At 50.3% G+C, this 17,327-nt stretch overlaps 1 protein-coding gene across 3 annotated transcripts; it reads left to right on the forward strand.

The window, feature by feature from the left end:
* The first annotated feature begins 5,307 nt into the window (after positions 1 to 5,307).
* Positions 5,308 to 11,344, forward strand: DPM2 (dolichyl-phosphate mannosyltransferase subunit 2, regulatory). Of its 3 annotated transcripts, XM_034752086.1 has the most exons (5): positions 5,401 to 5,416; positions 6,611 to 6,700; positions 8,177 to 8,266; positions 9,680 to 9,782; positions 10,061 to 11,344. In XM_034752086.1, exons 3-5 carry the CDS (start codon positions 8,186 to 8,188, stop codon positions 10,117 to 10,119), a joined length of 243 nt encoding a protein of 80 aa, XP_034607977.1. In that variant the 5' UTR covers positions 5,401 to 5,416; positions 6,611 to 6,700; positions 8,177 to 8,185; the 3' UTR covers positions 10,120 to 11,344. The 3 variants fall into 3 exon arrangements, with proteins under 3 accessions (XP_034607975.1, XP_034607977.1, XP_034607976.1); XM_034752084.1 differs by lacking the exon at positions 6,611 to 6,700 and having other exon boundaries at positions 5,308 to 5,416; XM_034752085.1 differs by lacking the exons at positions 5,401 to 5,416; positions 6,611 to 6,700 and adding an exon at positions 7,883 to 8,068.
* Positions 11,345 to 17,327: the final 5,983 nt, after the last annotated feature.

A 17,327-nucleotide genomic window follows, 5' to 3' on the forward strand; every position in this document is an offset into this window, starting at 1 on the left:
CGGCCAAAACCCTGGAGCCAGCCCTGGTGGCTTGCACCTTTTTCACACAGATTTGAACGACTCCTGGGATGCAAGCAGTGGAGAATAACAACAGTACCTCCCTCTTCAGCAGTAGATCTCACAGCCCTGTACAAAGGAGGTCAGTACCATCCCTATTGGACAGCTGGGGAAACTGAGGTACAGAGCAGTGAAGTGACTTACCCAAGGTCACGCAGCAGGCCAGAGGCAGAGCCAGGAACAGAACCGAGCACTTCTGAGGCCAGTCCAGTGCTCTGCTTACTAGGCCACATTTCCTTCAGGCCCTTTGTTTTTCCAGCAGCTCTGTCATACCAGCTAATCCCTTTGATTCCTATAACTTCCTTCTATCATCACTGGGCTCGGCGTGGGTCACTCACAGGCCCCATGCAGCTTGATACTCGCCACAACAAAAGCTAATTTGTTTTTCCGAAGACACAAAGGTTGTCTGGCAGATTCTGCCTACGCTGACTACCTGAAATCGCCCCAGTGATTTCACTGCTACACAGGGGTTGTTTGTGTTGGTGGCATCAGCGGGTTACAAGGCAGAAACTAAAGCACAGAGCTGGCAAAATGAGTTGCCCAAGCCGCAGAGTGACTGGAACCCAGGCAGCCTAATCTAAGCACCAGATCATACCAGGGAGACGTTCCTCACCCCTCTGCTGCTCCAGTGCTGGGCTGGACTCTTCCTGGGCGTGACCATCTTCCAGTCCTCAGACCAGTAGCAGAGCCTGCACCAGAGCTGCTCCTCCGGGCTGATCCGGATTCCTCCGGCAGTGCGCACGGGACGGAGGCCATTCTGAAGAGTCTAACCCTGGGAGTGCAGGCCCCACCCCCCTTGTGTTCATCTTTCCTACTCACTCAAATCCTGATATGACCCTGTCACCCTTCTGGTCCCGCCCAAGGCTGCCATCCATCACTCTAGGAGGAGGAAGTGAGGTGGGGGCATTCTCTGCGGCCTTTTCCCTGACCTTTAACCATGTGCCCATCCAGCCCCAGGAGGCATCCACTGACTCCTTGGAGCAGTGGGAATCTTCTTCTGGATCCTTCACTTTGACCTTGTCCCTGCACTCTGGTCACTTTTTGGCCCCTGAAATTGCTTTTACATGCTGGGTTCTTGGGCCCTTCCTTCATCTGAGGGGGAGGGCCTTTTGGGGGACATCTATACAGCCCACGGCCTCCGGTCAATAGATTTAGGACATGTCTACACTTGACATGCTACAGCTGCACCTCTGTAGATGCGATCTACGCCGATGGGAGGGGTTCTCCCATTGCTGTAGTTAATCCACCTCCCTGAGAGGCGGCAGCTAGGTCAACAGAAGAACCCAGCATAGTCTGCAACTGGAGTTAGGTCGGCGTAGCTCCGTCTCTCAGGGGGTTGGATTTTTCACACCCCTGAGGGCTGCAGCTATGCCATTGTCCATTTCCAGTGTAGATCAGCCCTGAGTCTGTAGACTCACTGCCAGGGGTGGCCACTGGCTGTGTGGACACACCCTTGTGGTGGTGGTGGGCTCTGCCTACCATCCCAGGATTGAGATAGATAGGCCTACCTTGTTCCTTGCCCTTAGTCTATCTCTAAACATTCTTCCTCTTCCTGTGTCATGTTCTTGGTGTCTTTTCCTTTCTCTTTCACTCTATGCCTTTTTTCCTTTATCCCACCCTCCTTCACACAATGCTGGGTCTCTCCCCCTCATCCCCTGCCTTGCCAGAATCCAGGCCTCAGTGCTGCTGTAAGGACAGTGAGGAAAAGCAGGGCTCCTGGCCCAAGTCCGGTGAGTAGCCTCTTGCAGCATCATGTGGGCTCAGTGCATACAGCTCTGCCTGGAGCAGGGCCTCGCTCCAGCCTCCAGGTGCATCCATGTGAGGGTAAAAGGCAGCTCAAGGACTGCTGCAGGTATGGGAGTGGGATGGACAGGTGTATCTGGTGGGGGAATATGGGACCTGGCCTCTTAATGGGGCTGCTGTCAGTTCCACTTTCTCTTTCATTTGATCAGAGGTGGCTGCGTGTCTAAAACTGACCAGGGCCAGCCCTGAAAACAGGAATGTGCCTGGCTTCCCGGGACAGCTGCTCCCCCTAGTGCTGGGCGATCTGTGTAACCAGTCACAGGCATGTCAAAAATCCATCTCAGTCCCTCAAACCTTTGATTCCCCTCCCTTCTACCCCCCTGCACCCACACCCATAACATTGCACAGCTAGAATGGGGCTTTGCCTGAGGGTATGCCTCGATGCTGCAGCGACTGTGTGGGTGTAGTGGTGTCTACATTGAGGGGAGGTGGGCAGAGCTCTGTCAGACCAGGGGTAGTTTTTTCACACCCCTGACCGATGTAGTTATGTTGAGGCTTAGTCAACACTACAAACTTATGTCAGTATAACGACGTCACTCGGGGGTGTGAAAAATCCACATCCCTGACCGACAGTTATACCGACCGAACCCCCTAGGTGTGTCAACGGGAGAGCTTCTCCCCTCCACAGAGCTACCTCCTCTTGGGGAGGTGGAGACATGCTGATGGGAGCAGCTCTCCCCTCAGTGTAGCTAGTGTCTTCACTAAGCGGTTGTACTGGTAGACAAGCCCTCAGTCTTGGGGCTGAGTAGGAAACACACAACTAATCTGGCTTGGTTAAGGCCCAGTCCTCTAGAGGGCAATCTCCAGAGTCAATCCAGGCCTCCTGTGACATGGAAAATCTTCTCCGAATCACCTGTCTGTCACTGGCCAATTCTCATATGGCTTCCTGCTCCTTGCCCACTAGTAACCAGACACCCGTCCACACCTGAGTCTCCAACCAGGCTGGATCGAAGCAGAACTTTGGAGGCAAAGCAAATGTGCTTCCCCCCCCCTGCTTTGCTGCTGCTTTGCAGGAACGGGGAGGAGTTGGGGGCTGAGAAATCTACTCACCGAACAGAAACTAAAGCAAAGGGCTACAGCCACTGCAAACAGGATGAGTATGATGTAGCCAGGCCCCACATCCTCAGGCTGGCAGCTATTGGGGCAGGGGCTGTGCTGCGCTGCGCTGGAAAAAAAATCTCCTGAGGCATAAGAGGCAGAGTGCAGGGAGCTGCAATTGGAATGACCCAGAGTCTACAAGGGGCTGTTGGACAGGACTGGAGACAGGCAGAGCGAGCATTAGCACTACTGTGTGAAGGGAGCTGGTGCCCAGACCCCCAGGACAACCTCTCCCCGATACAGCCTCAGGTGGCATCTAGGAGGAGCCCAGATAGGGTGACCAGAAAAATCGGGACAGGTGGGGGGGGTCGTAGGAGCCTATATAAGAAAAAGACCCAAAAATCAGGACTGTCCCTATAACATTGGGACATCCGGTCACGCTAAGCCCAGAGCAACCCTCCCCATCTCATTGGAGGCCCAAGTGCCTCCCCCATATCTATGAACTGGTCTTGGCCATCCCCACCCCACATTTGGTCTTCTTGGGCCCCAAAGGCCAGAGCTGGTTTTCTGGGGGACCCTAAAGCAACAGCTGAATTCCATGCAGGAATCTGTCAGTGTCTGCAGTGAACGTGGCTTTACTGTGTGACTAGTTGTACTGGTAGATTTCCCCATGTAGACAAGCCCTAAGGCAGAGTATTTAAAGGGTCTGATTCACTGCTGGGGGATAGGCTTGGTGGGTGACTTGGGGAGAGCTACAGCTCAGTTCTACCCCCAGGAGAAGTGACACAGCATTTTGCTGCAGTCCTCTTTCTAGGCAAGGGGGGCTCATTTCCATGTGGTCTGTGAATAGATCTAGGGCAAACATTTCAAAAGCACCCAAGTGACAGCCTAAAGTCTCACTGATTTTCTCCTAAAAGTGCTTTTCACCTTTGAAAGTGGGACTTAGGCTACTGGCTGGCTACTAAGCTACTTTGGTGCTTTTGAAAACATTACCCCATACAACAAATCACTCAGGCTTTACTTAAGAACCTCCCCCATGGAAATATAATCTGCTGTCTCCTGACAGTTTTATACAACCACCTAGCCTTGCTTACTGTCCCTGTTCTATCTGGCCCTTTAATGTTAGCCAAAGAGCTGCAGCCATGCTTGCTAAAAGGAATGTTTCTGTTTGTTTCACAACCAACCAGCTTTTTCCTTACCTGACTATTAAACATGCTGCTGCATCCAGGTAGCCTGTGGCAGTGAAGTCTGCAGGTTTGCTGAAAGAGTGACAGTGACTGAACAAGGCTGAGACCTCCAGCCCTGTTCTTCCTGAGACAGCTACCCGTTGAGCTCAAGAAACTTTTCCAGGTGCATCACTACACCTAGGTTGATCAAGCCTGTCCCACCCTTCCTCAGGCACTTACAGGGGCTCACCTTTATGCATCCTGTCTGTTGGGAGGAGTGTCCCAAATTGAACCACAAACAGCTGAGAAGCAGAATGTTTGATCGTCCCATCCTACACGGAGAACGTGTCTGGGACCTGATCCTGCTGGAATGTAGGTGACAAATACCAGAGCAAACCCACCCAGCCTTCCAGTTGAGGGAAGAGATCTAAAGGGGGCCAGAGGTGGGATCCTCCTGGCATATTGATTAAAGCCCAGCTAGACTGAAGAGTGGAGCTGGACACAGCCTTTCCCTGTGGGATACAAACTAAACCTTGGTTTTGTAAAATCTCCTGATGAGAGGTGGGAAGGAATTTTCTAGCTCCTGATTATTGGAAATAATTTTAAACAGCACGTGTTTTTCTGGTCTGTTTTTCTTTTGCACTTCCTTGCTTGGGCAATGGAGACAGCCTAAAGTTGGCTTTTATTTATAGTTAGTTCCACTCTTTGGTGCTACAAACACTGCAGAGGAAGGTTGGTTTGGTGGAAAGGAGAAGGTGGGCTCTTTCTCTTGGAATTAAAAAGAAACCCCTTGCCGGACGCACAGCGTTGGCTTTATGTTTGATAACATCTTGATTTTACAAAAAGGAAAGTTGGGGCCCACTTTGAGCAGCACATGCCCCCTTGAAGTTCCCCATGTCAAAGGATTTAGGGGTTTACATTGATTGCTGTCACATGATGAATGATGCATAGGTCTGTAACAGTCACACCCCCAGCCTCTACCCACACCACAGTCCCCGGCGCCTTGGAAAGAGACAAGCCTGCAGCGCAGCCTACATCCCCCATGATGCCCTGGGGGGAAGGGCCACGTGGAGCCTACATCCCCCATGATGCCCTGGGGGAAGGGCCACGTGGAGCCTACATCTCCCATGATGCCCCGGGGGAAGGAGTCACTGAGAGGCTATATTTCCCATAATGCCCTGGGGGAAAGGGCACTAGAGCCTACATCCCCCATGATGCAATTGTGCCGGGACAGCTCCCGTGATGCTGCGAGGCCTAAATGCTGGTTGCTGATTGGCCGGGTGCTCCCGGAAGTGTCTGAGCCTGGTGGGCGGGCTGCGGGGAGTCAGCGGCAGCGCTCGGCGGGGACCATGGTGAGCAGGGGGGATGGGTGGGTCCCGCCAGCCCCTTGGGGGAGGAAATTGCTGTGGGCTGGTTTCCCTTCAGCCCGGCGGGACGTGGACGTGAAGGGGTTAATTCCCCCTGCTCAGCGGGGGAGGGCGCGAAGGGGTTAATTCCCCCTCCCCCCGGCAGCTGGGGGGGGCAGGCATGAGTTTGGAGTGGGGGGTTAATTCCCCCTTGGGGCTTTCCCCGTTGCTGGGCGGTGCTGCGCTGCTGGAGCCGCAGCGTTCATGGGATGATTTAAACCCCGGGACCTGGGCACTGGGGGTCCAGAGGCTCCCACGCGCAGGGTTAACCCCAGTGTCCAGGCCAGGTTCCAACCCTGTTCATGACATTCTGTTCCCCCACCATGGATCCAACCCCCACCCCCATCACCCAGTTGCTCTTGGTTGAGGGATTCCCCCTTCCCTTGTCTTTCAAAGCATAGTTTAGTATTGCAGAATGGCATCCATGTTCCGCCCCAGAGGTGGCTGCCTTTCAGCGATGAAGATCAGCACCTTAGGAGTCTCATAGGTGAACATGTTGGTGCTTGAATCATAGGATTATATTGGCCTCACAATGAGGCTGTGTTAATGTAGTGTTGAGGTGAGGAATTTGAGCATTCATGAAACGCAAGGTGTGAAGATTATCAAAATAAATTGAACTCAGGAGTTGATTGGGCAGGGGCCCTAATTATGTGAATTAGAATTGGCCAGGATAGGGGAAGTTAACATCCCTGCTCTTTCAGAAAGTGACTTGGGCTCATTAATAATCTCAGGTGCTCAGGACCTTGGTTTTCCATATCATTACCCCCCCCCCAAAAAAAAGACACCCCAGTAGCACAGTGCCTCTTAACACCCTTTGGGATCAAAGTCAGTGCTGACTGCAGTGAATCACCACCAACACTTCTGATAGCATCCTGGATTTTCCTAGATGATCTCCCATCTACTTACTGATCTGCTCTGACTCCGCTTAGCTTGAGATTTCTAGGATCATAGCACAGGGGACATTGCTGCAGGCTCTGAGTAACTGCAGTGACCCACAAGATGATGAGCATCTCACAAAAGCATGATAAGAAATCTGTCGCTATTTCAGAGCAAGAGGGGATGGATTTTATCATGGAGACATTTATGGCAATATTTTTGCCAAGTATTTTTCCTTCTTTGGCTTTTGTTCCAAAACTACAGTGGTGTATCTTCATGGCCAGGAGCTGAATAAACACTGCAACCTAGGAAGGATACATAAAACTGCATTATTTATTTGTACTACCATAGCAGGTAGGAGTGCTAGTTATTGTAGCCCCTAGGATTATTTTGCTAGCTATTATATCCTACTAATCCAGCCAGCCGTATCAAATAATCTGTTTCTCTTTCTGAATTAATCTATTTCATTCTTATGTTTTATCAATGTTAATTCCTATGAAATTAGGATGTGTTGAGGCATATGATATGTGTTTCCTAATAATTATACATAGAATAAGTTTTGCTGAAATGCAAGAAGCCCACCGGCCTGTATCCAGTAAGATCCGCTAAAAGTATAATCAATTAAGAGTAAGTCAGCATAAAAGCTGGCAACCTTTGGCACAGATAGCAATGGTCCCTGAACTTTGAGGAACCAAAGGGAGGAAATACACACAACACTGAACGGATTTATCCAGTGTCTGCAGCTGGTTGGTAACCGCAGGGTATACCACAAACCTGGAAGTCACCAAGAGAGCCTAGGTTGGCAGTTTTTGGAGTGAGATAATATGTAGAGAGTAAGTGTCATAATCCACTAACCTATAGGATAAGATTACCCATAAATTTCTTAGGTACAGAAATAAGATTTGGGTATAGTAGGTTGGGCTTGAATTGCATAGCGTCAGGATCCTATAAAATACCTTGTAAGGATATCATAGGAGGCTTTTAGCTCTTTCCTTTCTTTGTCCTCCTATATTCTATAGACTATCCTTTTATCTACCTATCCGTCTATCTTCTATCACGCTTTCAGCTTAGCTTGTGTAGTGTAGTAGAACTACTCAACATTCCTAACTACTGGGGAAGCCAGCATCATCGTGTTATCAGGCATGCCAGGAGTGAGGCTGGTCCTTCACCTCCTATTATCGGGTCCTCAAGGAAGGGTGTGAGTATGTTAAGTTAAGGTACTTATAATAGGAATAACAACGAGGAGTCCTTGTGGTACCTTAGAGACTAACAAATTTATTTGGGCACAAGCTTTCGTGGGCTAAAACCCACTTCATCAGATGCAAATAAATTTGTTAGTCTCTAAGGTACCACAAGGACTCCTCGTTGTTTTTGCTGATACAGACTAACACGGCTACCACTTTGAAACTTATAATAGGAACGTTACCACCAGGAGTTTTGGAATTCTTTTACTGTTTTGCAGTCAAAAATTTCATAGCATTTATTATTCTTTTGTTAATCTCAATAAAGTGTTTATCAATTTGGTATTGTCCTCAGTGTAAGTGTCTTTGCCAAGCACCCCGAGAGTCCTCTCCCGATATAGAACTCTGAGTTCACGGACCCTCTAGTCTGAACTGGGCAAGAACCTATAAATCTTCTGGTCAGATGCGATCAGTGGCGAGCCAGATCAACTAACCCATCAAATTCAGGTCAACGTTATGGACCAGGTCCCCACTATACTAGGTGCTGTAATATTCCCTTGTACTTTAAATGTCATTGTGCCATTTATACTGACTATAATTCAGTTGGAGGATCTGAATTGTTTTGACTTTTTACTCTCCTATATTCCAGGCTACAGCAATGGACCAACTGGTGGGATTTGGCCTGGTAGCCTTTAGCCTCCTCCTTTTTGTTTACTACACCATCTGGATTATTATATTGGTACGGATCCCCACACATACTCTGGTTATTGCAGTCTCAATGGCTTCACTGTTGTGTGTGTTTGTTTAGACTTTCTTTAGAGGTGTTACTCTGTTTGTCTAGGTATGTGTACGCTGAAAAGCAATTACTAAAAACTCCTTCTTGCCCAGTCTGCCATTTAAAATCTTGATCATTTGAACCCAAAGGTCAACCACAAGGGATAACTATAGGGTTATCCGTAGCAGTGCACCCTGTTGGGCAGGTGCACTGGTGTGGATAAAGCAAGAACTGCTGCATTCCACACATTTGAACCTTCACCCAAAACAGTTCTGGGGTTTTCAAAAAAGGGTTGTTCTCCCATTATTTTTCACTTCCATGCCCCATCTGTTTTCTGGTTTGCATGGGAAGTGGCAGAACTGAAATACGAGAGTCCATTCATGCGGGATCTTCAGCCCAGTAAAAAGCAGGAAATATAGGAAATCATACAAGGAAGTCATCTTTTTTTGAGCTGTCCAGGCCAGTTTTTCAGACTTGAGAGGTTTGTTAAAACTTTGGATTGGCATCTAAATCCCTGGCAGCTTCCAGTCCAAGCTCTGAACATTCTTGGGTTCCCCCTCTGAATTCAAAAGTTTATTGTTCTGCTGTTACAAACCCTGTATAGTTTGTACACTCTCTGAACGTTAGAGCGCTGTATTAGGGCTGTAAATATCGGTTTAAAAAGTTAACTGGTTTAAACGATTAAAATTATATTGTTTAACTGGTTAACCGTTAGCCGAGGTAGCTCCGGTGGGCCTGGCCGAGCCGGGGCTGGCAGCTGGCCGGCCCAGCACGGGGCCACTGAGGTTAACGGTTAATGTTGGTTAACCGGTAAGCCTAATGCTTACCGGTTAACTTTATACATCCCTATGCTGTAAAAGGGGTTATCTGGTAGCAATGGGTATAGGTGCAAAGTGTTCTGCAGCGTTTAACTACACCTGCAACACCTTTGTGAAGTGGCGTAAATAGTACAGTGACTTTCCAAGCGAGGGAAGCTGATCCCCTCCTGGGGATAAGCAGTTTGTTCAGTCCCAGGCAATGAGGGAATCTGAATTAGATCCCCTGAGGGTTTTTGCTGCTATGCTCAAGCCACTAGGCAGCAGCACTTCTGACATCCCCGGTGTCACATGCTTACTACGCTACCATGGATACTTGTTCAGCTGCCCTTTGCTCATTACATTCTCTGTCTACAGCTGAAGCTAAAGTCCCTCTTGCACGCTAGTCTAGGTTATTGAGCAGGCATGTTCTCTCGTTACGTGGGGTTCGTTTTCAAGCCTAAGGTTAATTGTAGCTCTGGAGGTTAACTGTCCTGGCACTGCAACCATAAAGCTTCGGGGGCTAGAGAGTTGTCTTTGCATTGCCCGACTTAGTGGTGCCCTTCACTTTTGTTTCCTGCAGCCCTTCATTGACAGCGATCATGGGATTCATAAGTTCTTCTTGCCCAGAGAGTATTCGGTTACCATTCCTGTCATCGCAGGGCTCCTTCTGGTGCTGTTTGTAGGTGAGTCACATTCTGATCTCTTTAAAAGTTGGTCACTAACGTTTCATCTGATTGCTGACAGCAGTGAACGGCCAGTATCTAAAGCTCATGTGGTGTGAGCTTCCTCACAGCAGTGCCCTGTGTGTGACTGTGATTCCACCAGTGTGAGCTTCTGCACAGTGGAATTGCCTCTCTCTCCTTCTGTGATGAGGTTCCATTTCTCACAGCAGTGTGTTTAAAAAGCCACCGCAGCTGCGGGGGTTATGTTTTACTCAGTCTCTCTCTCTTTCCTGTGTTAGGGGTCTTTGTGGTGATTGTGATGTGGAAGAACAGAAAACCTGCAAAGAAATCAGACTGAAGACAGCAGGATGGGAGAGGCAGGAGAAGGTGCCTGACCTGGAGCGTCTCAACAGGGACAAGACTCTCACCTGCAGAAACAAGAGCACACTCCACTCTAAGACTCTGTCACATGCTTGAATGGACGTTGGACTTTGCTGCGCCCTCTTTCCATGATCCCTGCCCTGAGACTCGTATCCAGCTATAGTTTACAATGTACTGAACAAAGGGAAGTGAAACTGTCTGACCCACAGGATTCCTCTAGTGAGGGACCAGAACACCAGCCCTGCTGAACCTGTACCCAGGTTAGGGATAATCCTAGCAGACTGGTGGCTTTGGACTCTACAGTCCTTGCACTGTGTATCCTGTGCTAAGGTGACGCTGTTCTGGCACCAGGCAGTGCTAGTGAGCAAAGGGCTCAGACTTCAGTGACTTTCCTCTTCTCTGCTGCAGACGCCTCCTTTACTTGGTTTGTTTCTTTCATTTTTTAACTGGTTACTTTAGGATTTTTTATAGTGGATCCAATATGTGAAAAAACAAAATCATGGATAAAAAAGCGCTCCTCTCTAAGGCTCAGAGGGCAGGTCGGGGAGAGATCCCCCTCGCCACTTACCTACTGGAGGAGTGGTGAACCATCAGCATCTTGTACCAACAGTGTTACTGTCGAGGGGTCTCATTCCACCCCAGTCCACCTGCTCTTATGCACACACAGGCTGTCTGTTCTGTCTTAGTCAGGGGAACGGTGGCCTCTCCACCATGCATTGCATGTTACAGGGAAGCCACAAGCTTTATAGCCTCCTTCACGGCCCACTGTGCAGAGGAGGTAATCAAGAGGTGAGGTCCTCTGCTGTTGTGTAGAAGGTGCACCACTGTTCTCCATGCTGTTCTATTCTCCGCAGTGTGCGTGCATTCAATGGGGAGGGAGAAGAAAGTCCTGCTCTGCTGAACAGCAACTGAGGAAGAAGGGGCTCAGATACTGTCCTGATAAATGTGGTATTAATGCTGGTCCAGTGGAGCCACTGGTTCTGCTTTATACTTTACTTTCCACGTTCCTGGTTAGCATAGGACTGTGAGGGGGAAGAGCATGCAAGCTGCCTGGAGCCGTGCTCTTTCTGCGCCAGGCAGGGCTGAAGCAGCAGGGTGTTTTCACGCCTTAGCACGCTGACTTGCTTCAAACCCTGTAGGTAGAGTCCTGGCAGCTCTGCTTGAATGTGAAGAACTGGAGTCTCAATAAATATTATGCAGTATCTCTGTCTATGTTCTTCCACTGCCCCCTAGGTGTGCGGGGGTGTCTGTGCGCGCGCATGCAAAGTGACACTATGGGAAGCAAATCTTGCCACCAGATCAATGAATCAGAAAACAGCCTGCATGTAACCTTAGGAGCACTGTGCAGCCTCTGTGAAAGCCCTGCTGGGATGTGACCGGTTCTCGCTCCTGTCCTCATTCTGCTGTTGAGTCCTGTATTCTACCATGAGCTGCTGCATGCTAGAGAGCTGGGTACGTGACATGGAGACCCCTCTGGAGCAGGCTGATCAGGCATGATGCCAAGGGGCAGCATGTTGGGAATGGGGATGAGGGTGCAGATTTGAAGTTTCTCTAGGATCAATCATGGGTTGGTCAGTTAAAGTGCAGAGATGCCATAGCCAAGGCTCGGGTTCAAGGGTTTAGATGCTTCGTGGCATCTCTCATTTTCCTGAGCAGTCTGCTAACACTCTTGAGCTGTCGGCACTGGGACGCCATCAAAGCTGGGTTCTTGTTCCAGCAGCAGTGGTAAGAACTGCATGTGCCATTTCCTCGGCCTATGAGGGGCCTGTTGCCCGGAGCAGATGCTAGCACAACTCTAGGGAGCCTTTCTGCAGTATCACGCCAGAGCCTGTCAAAGAATTAACCAGCCAAGAAGCAAACCTGATAACAGCATCTTATGAGACAAATGGTAAAAGAACAGAGTGGGGCCCAGGGCACAAAACTTCAAGGAGAACATCGGCCAGCTGCCAAACCCAAAGGGTCATGAACCAGCTCGCTAACTTGCCTTAGACAGACATGCCTGGTTTGCACCTACTGCTGTGACTCCATTAAACTGCAAAAGGAGGGGACTCTTAGGTACTGTGTGAAAGTCTCCTGTGGTGTAACAATGCTCTTTAATGGCTCCCTTTTACCTGCTCCCCAGTGGCCAGGGCCAGTGCAGAAGGCTCCTCTCAGCCAAGACTGGGGCTGCCCACATGCTCTGCGCTGGAGGCTCTAATATTCGGATCGCTCCTGGCTCCCCGTGTGCCTCTGCTCCGGGAAGCCTCGGGGTGGCTCTTTCATCTCTTTCCTTCGGCCCCACGTGCAGCTGCTGCTCTGGCGCTTTCCCACTGGGGTTGGGCTATAGGGGGAGAACAGCAAGATTCCAGCCAGGACATTTCTATTTCGAGCCCTGCGGCAAAGGTGCCCTCACTGCACTGTGTACCCGCTCTGCTGCCAATGCCCTCCCCGCAGCGGGCCAATCTGCTGGGACTGACCTCTTCCCTGGGCCGAGTGAGCCCTGGGTCAGAAGTGGTGGGGGTTGGGCTAGTCTAAATTCCCCCGTTTCCTTTCTACACCACCTATTGCTCCAGCTCTTGCTTCCCACTCGAGCTCTCCCGCTGCACTTCTCAGGCTGCTTTCCTCAGCACTTGGAAATACGAGACACAGCAGCAGCTCCCAGGAGTATGTGGTCACTCCACCCCCGAGCGCTTTAGGGAAAAAAGGAAGCAAAAGCTCATCTCTTAGCAACTCCAGGCACCTTTCCTAGCCTGCCAGCCCTGGAGCTGCTGCCGCTTCATTTCCTCCCACCCACCTTCGGGGATCTGCTGCCTCCAGCTTCCACTCCCTGTGTCTTCTAACCCCAGCCACCTACCCTAGGATGCTGCTGGAATAATCCCAGGGATTCTGCTTGCGTCACTGGAACAAGCCCAGGGACTCTCTCTCCCAAGCATTTTCACTGGAGAGGCTCACGGATAAGGGCAAGTATGAACCCAGTGTAGAGTCTGAACTGAGAGAGAGAGAGAGAGAGAGAGAGTGTGTGTGTCAGTGTCAGGATGGCCTGTCAGTCAGGAGAATGGTTCAGCTGTCCAATGGGTCTGGTGAGCAGGGGGGGAGGGACTGTGGGAGGCAGCCTGTCCTGCTGGAATGAGCACAGGAGCCGGAGCCAGAGACTGCTGCTTGCCAGTGAGTGGTCCAGTTTAGTGTGAAATGTCCCAGAAGAAGGGGATTTCCCGCTCTTCTCCCAGGAGCCTGCTGCCTTCTGCTCCCCCTGGAGTGCTTCTGCCAGCGTCTTCACGGGGTTATTCTGGCACAACGGGTTTAAAAGAGACACCTCTGTCTCTCGCCAAAAGGGAAGGCAGTTTTTTCCCTCCTGAGATGTTCTAGAAGGTACAGGGCCGAAGGCTCACCGTGGGTGAGGTGTCTGCTCCTTCTTCAAGCAGGAAGGAGCCCTGCCATGCTCGGGGCCACCAGCTCCCCTGGGGGTTGGAGATGTCTTTGAAGCAAAGTCTGAAACAGCTCAGCAGCGCCAGTCAGTTGAGCTTTAGTCATAGCAATGTTAACGCCCTTATTGTTTTAGAAGCGTGGCAGAAGAAATGAACACCCATGTCTATTGGGCAAGCCCCTGAGCTCTCTCCCAACTCTCCATGTGCGGCATGTGTTGAAAGGAAGATGAGATTCTGGGTTCCTTGTTGCCTGTTGCTTTCTCACCCTCCCTGCTAGGCTGTGGTCCAGCTGCTCAGTTTAACTCTAGCATGTTCGGGGACTTCCCCTGGCAAAGGCTTAGCAAGGACTGGATGAGGTAGGTGGAACCTCAGAGCCCAGCAGAGGGAGAACTGCCGGGCATGAGCTCTGCTGTGTTAATTTCAGTGGAATAAGTGGACCCAGAGAGTCAAAAGGGTTAGTGTGACCTTGTCACTTACTAGCACTACTTAGTGAAATGCAGTTAAGGGTTTCAAAGACCGAGATCTCGGCCTGTTTAGTCCCATGACAAACACCCTCAAAAATGCATGTCAAAGTTTGGAGGTGTATTGATTGGGATACGCAAGAGAAGAATGGAGAACAAAACACACAGCATTTTCAAATTGAAAAGGGGAGATTCTGCAAAACAAACAATCCAAACTTACCAAAGTCCCTTTTTCCGAGAGGGTATCGCTGATATGGTAGCGCTGTACAGCACATGAGAAATGATTGCTATTTTGGAAGGATCATTACTGAAGATGGAAGATGGGATGTCAGCACCAGACTAGCAAGAGTGGAAGAGACACTGTGGAGCAATAAACATCTGGTGAGAAGGGACATAAATCTGAAGACTAAATTCCGACTCTTAAAAGCTTACATTTGGTCTATGTTAAATGGCAGCTGTGAAATATGGACATTCAAACAATCAATGATAAACTACAATCCTTCAAATTGTGGGTCAGAAGAATTCTGAAAATCTCATGGCTAGACCATGCAACCAACAAAAAGGTATTGGAGATGATTGGAACTCAGCAAAGGGAGGAGGGATAGCTCAGTGGTTTGAGCATTGGCCTGCTAAACCCAGAGTCATGAGTTCAATCCTTGAGGGGGCCATTTAGGGACCTGGGGTAAAAATCTGTCTGGGGATTGGTCCTGCTTTGAGCAGGGGGTTGGACTAGATGACCTCCTAAGGTCCCTTCCAGCCCTGATATTCTATGAAACCCTAGTTAGAGATCTTATGAAAAGGAAAGATTTGATTTCCAGGGCATATTTTAGGGGGTTTCTTGGGCAATGCATGTTTACACGCACTGGAAGGGAAAGTTGATGGCAAAAGAACATGAGACAGAAAAAGAAGATATTGGATGGATGATGTGGTATCCTGGGTGGATTAAAAGGACTATTCATCCATCAAGAGATTAGCAGAGGATCGTACAGAATGGGCTACCTTGGTTGCAGACTTGCAGTAACGGAGGGGCCACATACGAAGATTGCTTAGTCTCTTGTTTTTTCAAGCACTCTTTCTTAGTGGGAAAGAAAGGGTTAGTTCTGTTGTTCAATGTTGAGTTGGCCACTGTTAATGATGGTTACTTTTTCTGCTTTTGACAGCCGAGATACAGAAATGGAGGGGAGAAAGGATAGCAAGCGTGGGGAAATGCAGCTTTTTGTTGACGTTCTCAGGATACATGGTAGTTAGTCATGGACAGATGCTTTGGGCTGGCAGGTCGGCCATGACATCTGTTGCTCTGGACTCTGACTCACTTCCCCAGTCTAGGACATCATCTGGCTGGGCTGGTCATGTTCCTCTTCTTCATTAGTCCCTCTTAGGCTGGGGAGAGCTGGATGGGCCATCTCATCCTGTCATGTTGGTGCTATGCAGCGCAGTTGATTCCAGGATCAGGTGAAAAGCCGAGAACGAGGACAGGAGGAAGAGAGCGGCAAGGGAAGGGAATACTCAAAGGAAGGGAAGATAGAGCAGGATCTTGCGTGTATCAGGCAGGGGTCCTCACTGGTCCAGGCGGCCTCACAGTGCACTGGGCTGGAGGTGCCAGTGCTCAAGGCTCACCAATGAAGGACAGAGTCTCTGGAGCAAAGCAGAGCTTTATTGACTTTTGCTTGAGGAAATCCCCTTATTCATTCCCCCCCAAATCTCTTTAAAGGATCCCAAAGGGGGGTGATGGGTGACCACCAGTTAGGCGTAATATCCTACAGGCCAGTTTGGTCCATTAATTTCTGATTCCATTCTCCTCTAGTTTACCAGTCACAATCTTCACGCAGACCTCGGTTGGTGTCAGTAGAACATTTTGTTTGGATTAAGCCAGCCTTTGTCGCCCTTTTGTATCTTTCTCTGTCAGCATTTATTGTTCTAGGTGATTGTCAAATGTGACCTTTCACCCACTGTCTGCCAGTTGAGCTCACAATTGAGGGAGGCCTGCTAGACCCCAATTATTACAACAGCTCCTGCAGTGGCACCCTCAAAGCAAGGACGGGAGTCCTGTGCTAGGGGTGGAAAGTCCTGTCTCACTCCTGGAGAGATGCCAACAAGAGAAGCAACCCCAGCCTCTTCCTCCTAAAGACCAAAGGGAAATGAAGGAAACTTGACCATTAAACTGGAGAAGCCAGGAGGAAAACCCCAAAGGGGACAGGTTGGTTGCGGAACCTGCACTTGCTTCAAGGGTGACGGCAGGAGGACGGTGGGAGCTTCTCCCATGAGAGTTAGGGGACAGGGCTCTCCTGACACCCTGTCAGGGGATGGCCAGAAGTGAATCCCAGGAATGGTGAGTACCATCCAGGAGTGAGGCCTCAAGTCCTTCCCCCACCCCACACTAGAGACGCCAGGCCCTAGGGCCCATGCCTCAGCTAAGCTGCCTCTTTGAAAGGGCCGTGGTTTTGCCTGGATTCCTGGCTCCTTGCCACACACAGGAAGATATGGGCTGTCACTGAAATGTGCTGACAAAGCTGGGCTGAGGCAGTTGCCTGGCTGGCTCCCACTGTGCACTTTTTGTGGTGCTGCCCACCAGGGCTTTGTCTCCTCTCGGCTCGTTTCCCTCCGGTTTCCCACGGTTTGGAGCTGAACTGCGGTAACGGCTGAGGGAGGTCACGGTATGTCACACAGATCTGCCCTGAGCGGGGCGAGTCAGTGGACAGCATCGTTCCCGCCACAATGCGTCCGACGGCAGGGTAAGAGAGAGGAATGCACCCCTGACACCCACTTCATCCCAACGCACGAGGGGCCAGAACCCTGGGAGCTGTATCCTGGCCCATGTTGCTCCAGGTGCTATTCTTATTCATACAGTACAAAAGTATCCAGCAGCCTGGAAGGAAGGGGCTATTCGGGTGAATACGGTATGTGTTCTGCTTGAGGTGTGCTGCCTGTGATTCTCGGCAGGATCCTGCAGGGCATGGCGCAGTCCCTCCCCCGGCCTTAGGGCTCCTGCAGGTGGCTAGAGTCCCTCCTGCCCCCCACCCCGGATCTGGAAAGGGCTGTTCTTGGGATCAGAGCACAGAGCTGGGAGTCGGGATCTGGCTTCTCTTCTCCACTCTGGCACCAACTCACTGGATGACTTCAGGCAAGTCACTTCCCCGTTCTGGGCTTCAGCTCCCCCCAGCGCTAAGGTGTGAAATGGTTCCTTGCTCCTGGGCTGGAAAGTGCAATGCAGGCACTGGGGGTTATCTGAAGGCCTGTCTTCCTCACAGGCATGAGACGAAGACACAGTTCCAGCCTCCGTCATGACCGTCCTGGTTGCTTTAGTCTGCCCCACGCCAATC

The sequence above is a fragment of the Trachemys scripta genome, chromosome 17 (genome assembly GCF_013100865.1).
Source record: "Trachemys scripta elegans isolate TJP31775 chromosome 17, CAS_Tse_1.0, whole genome shotgun sequence".
Lineage (NCBI taxonomy): Eukaryota > Metazoa > Chordata > Testudines > Emydidae > Trachemys > Trachemys scripta.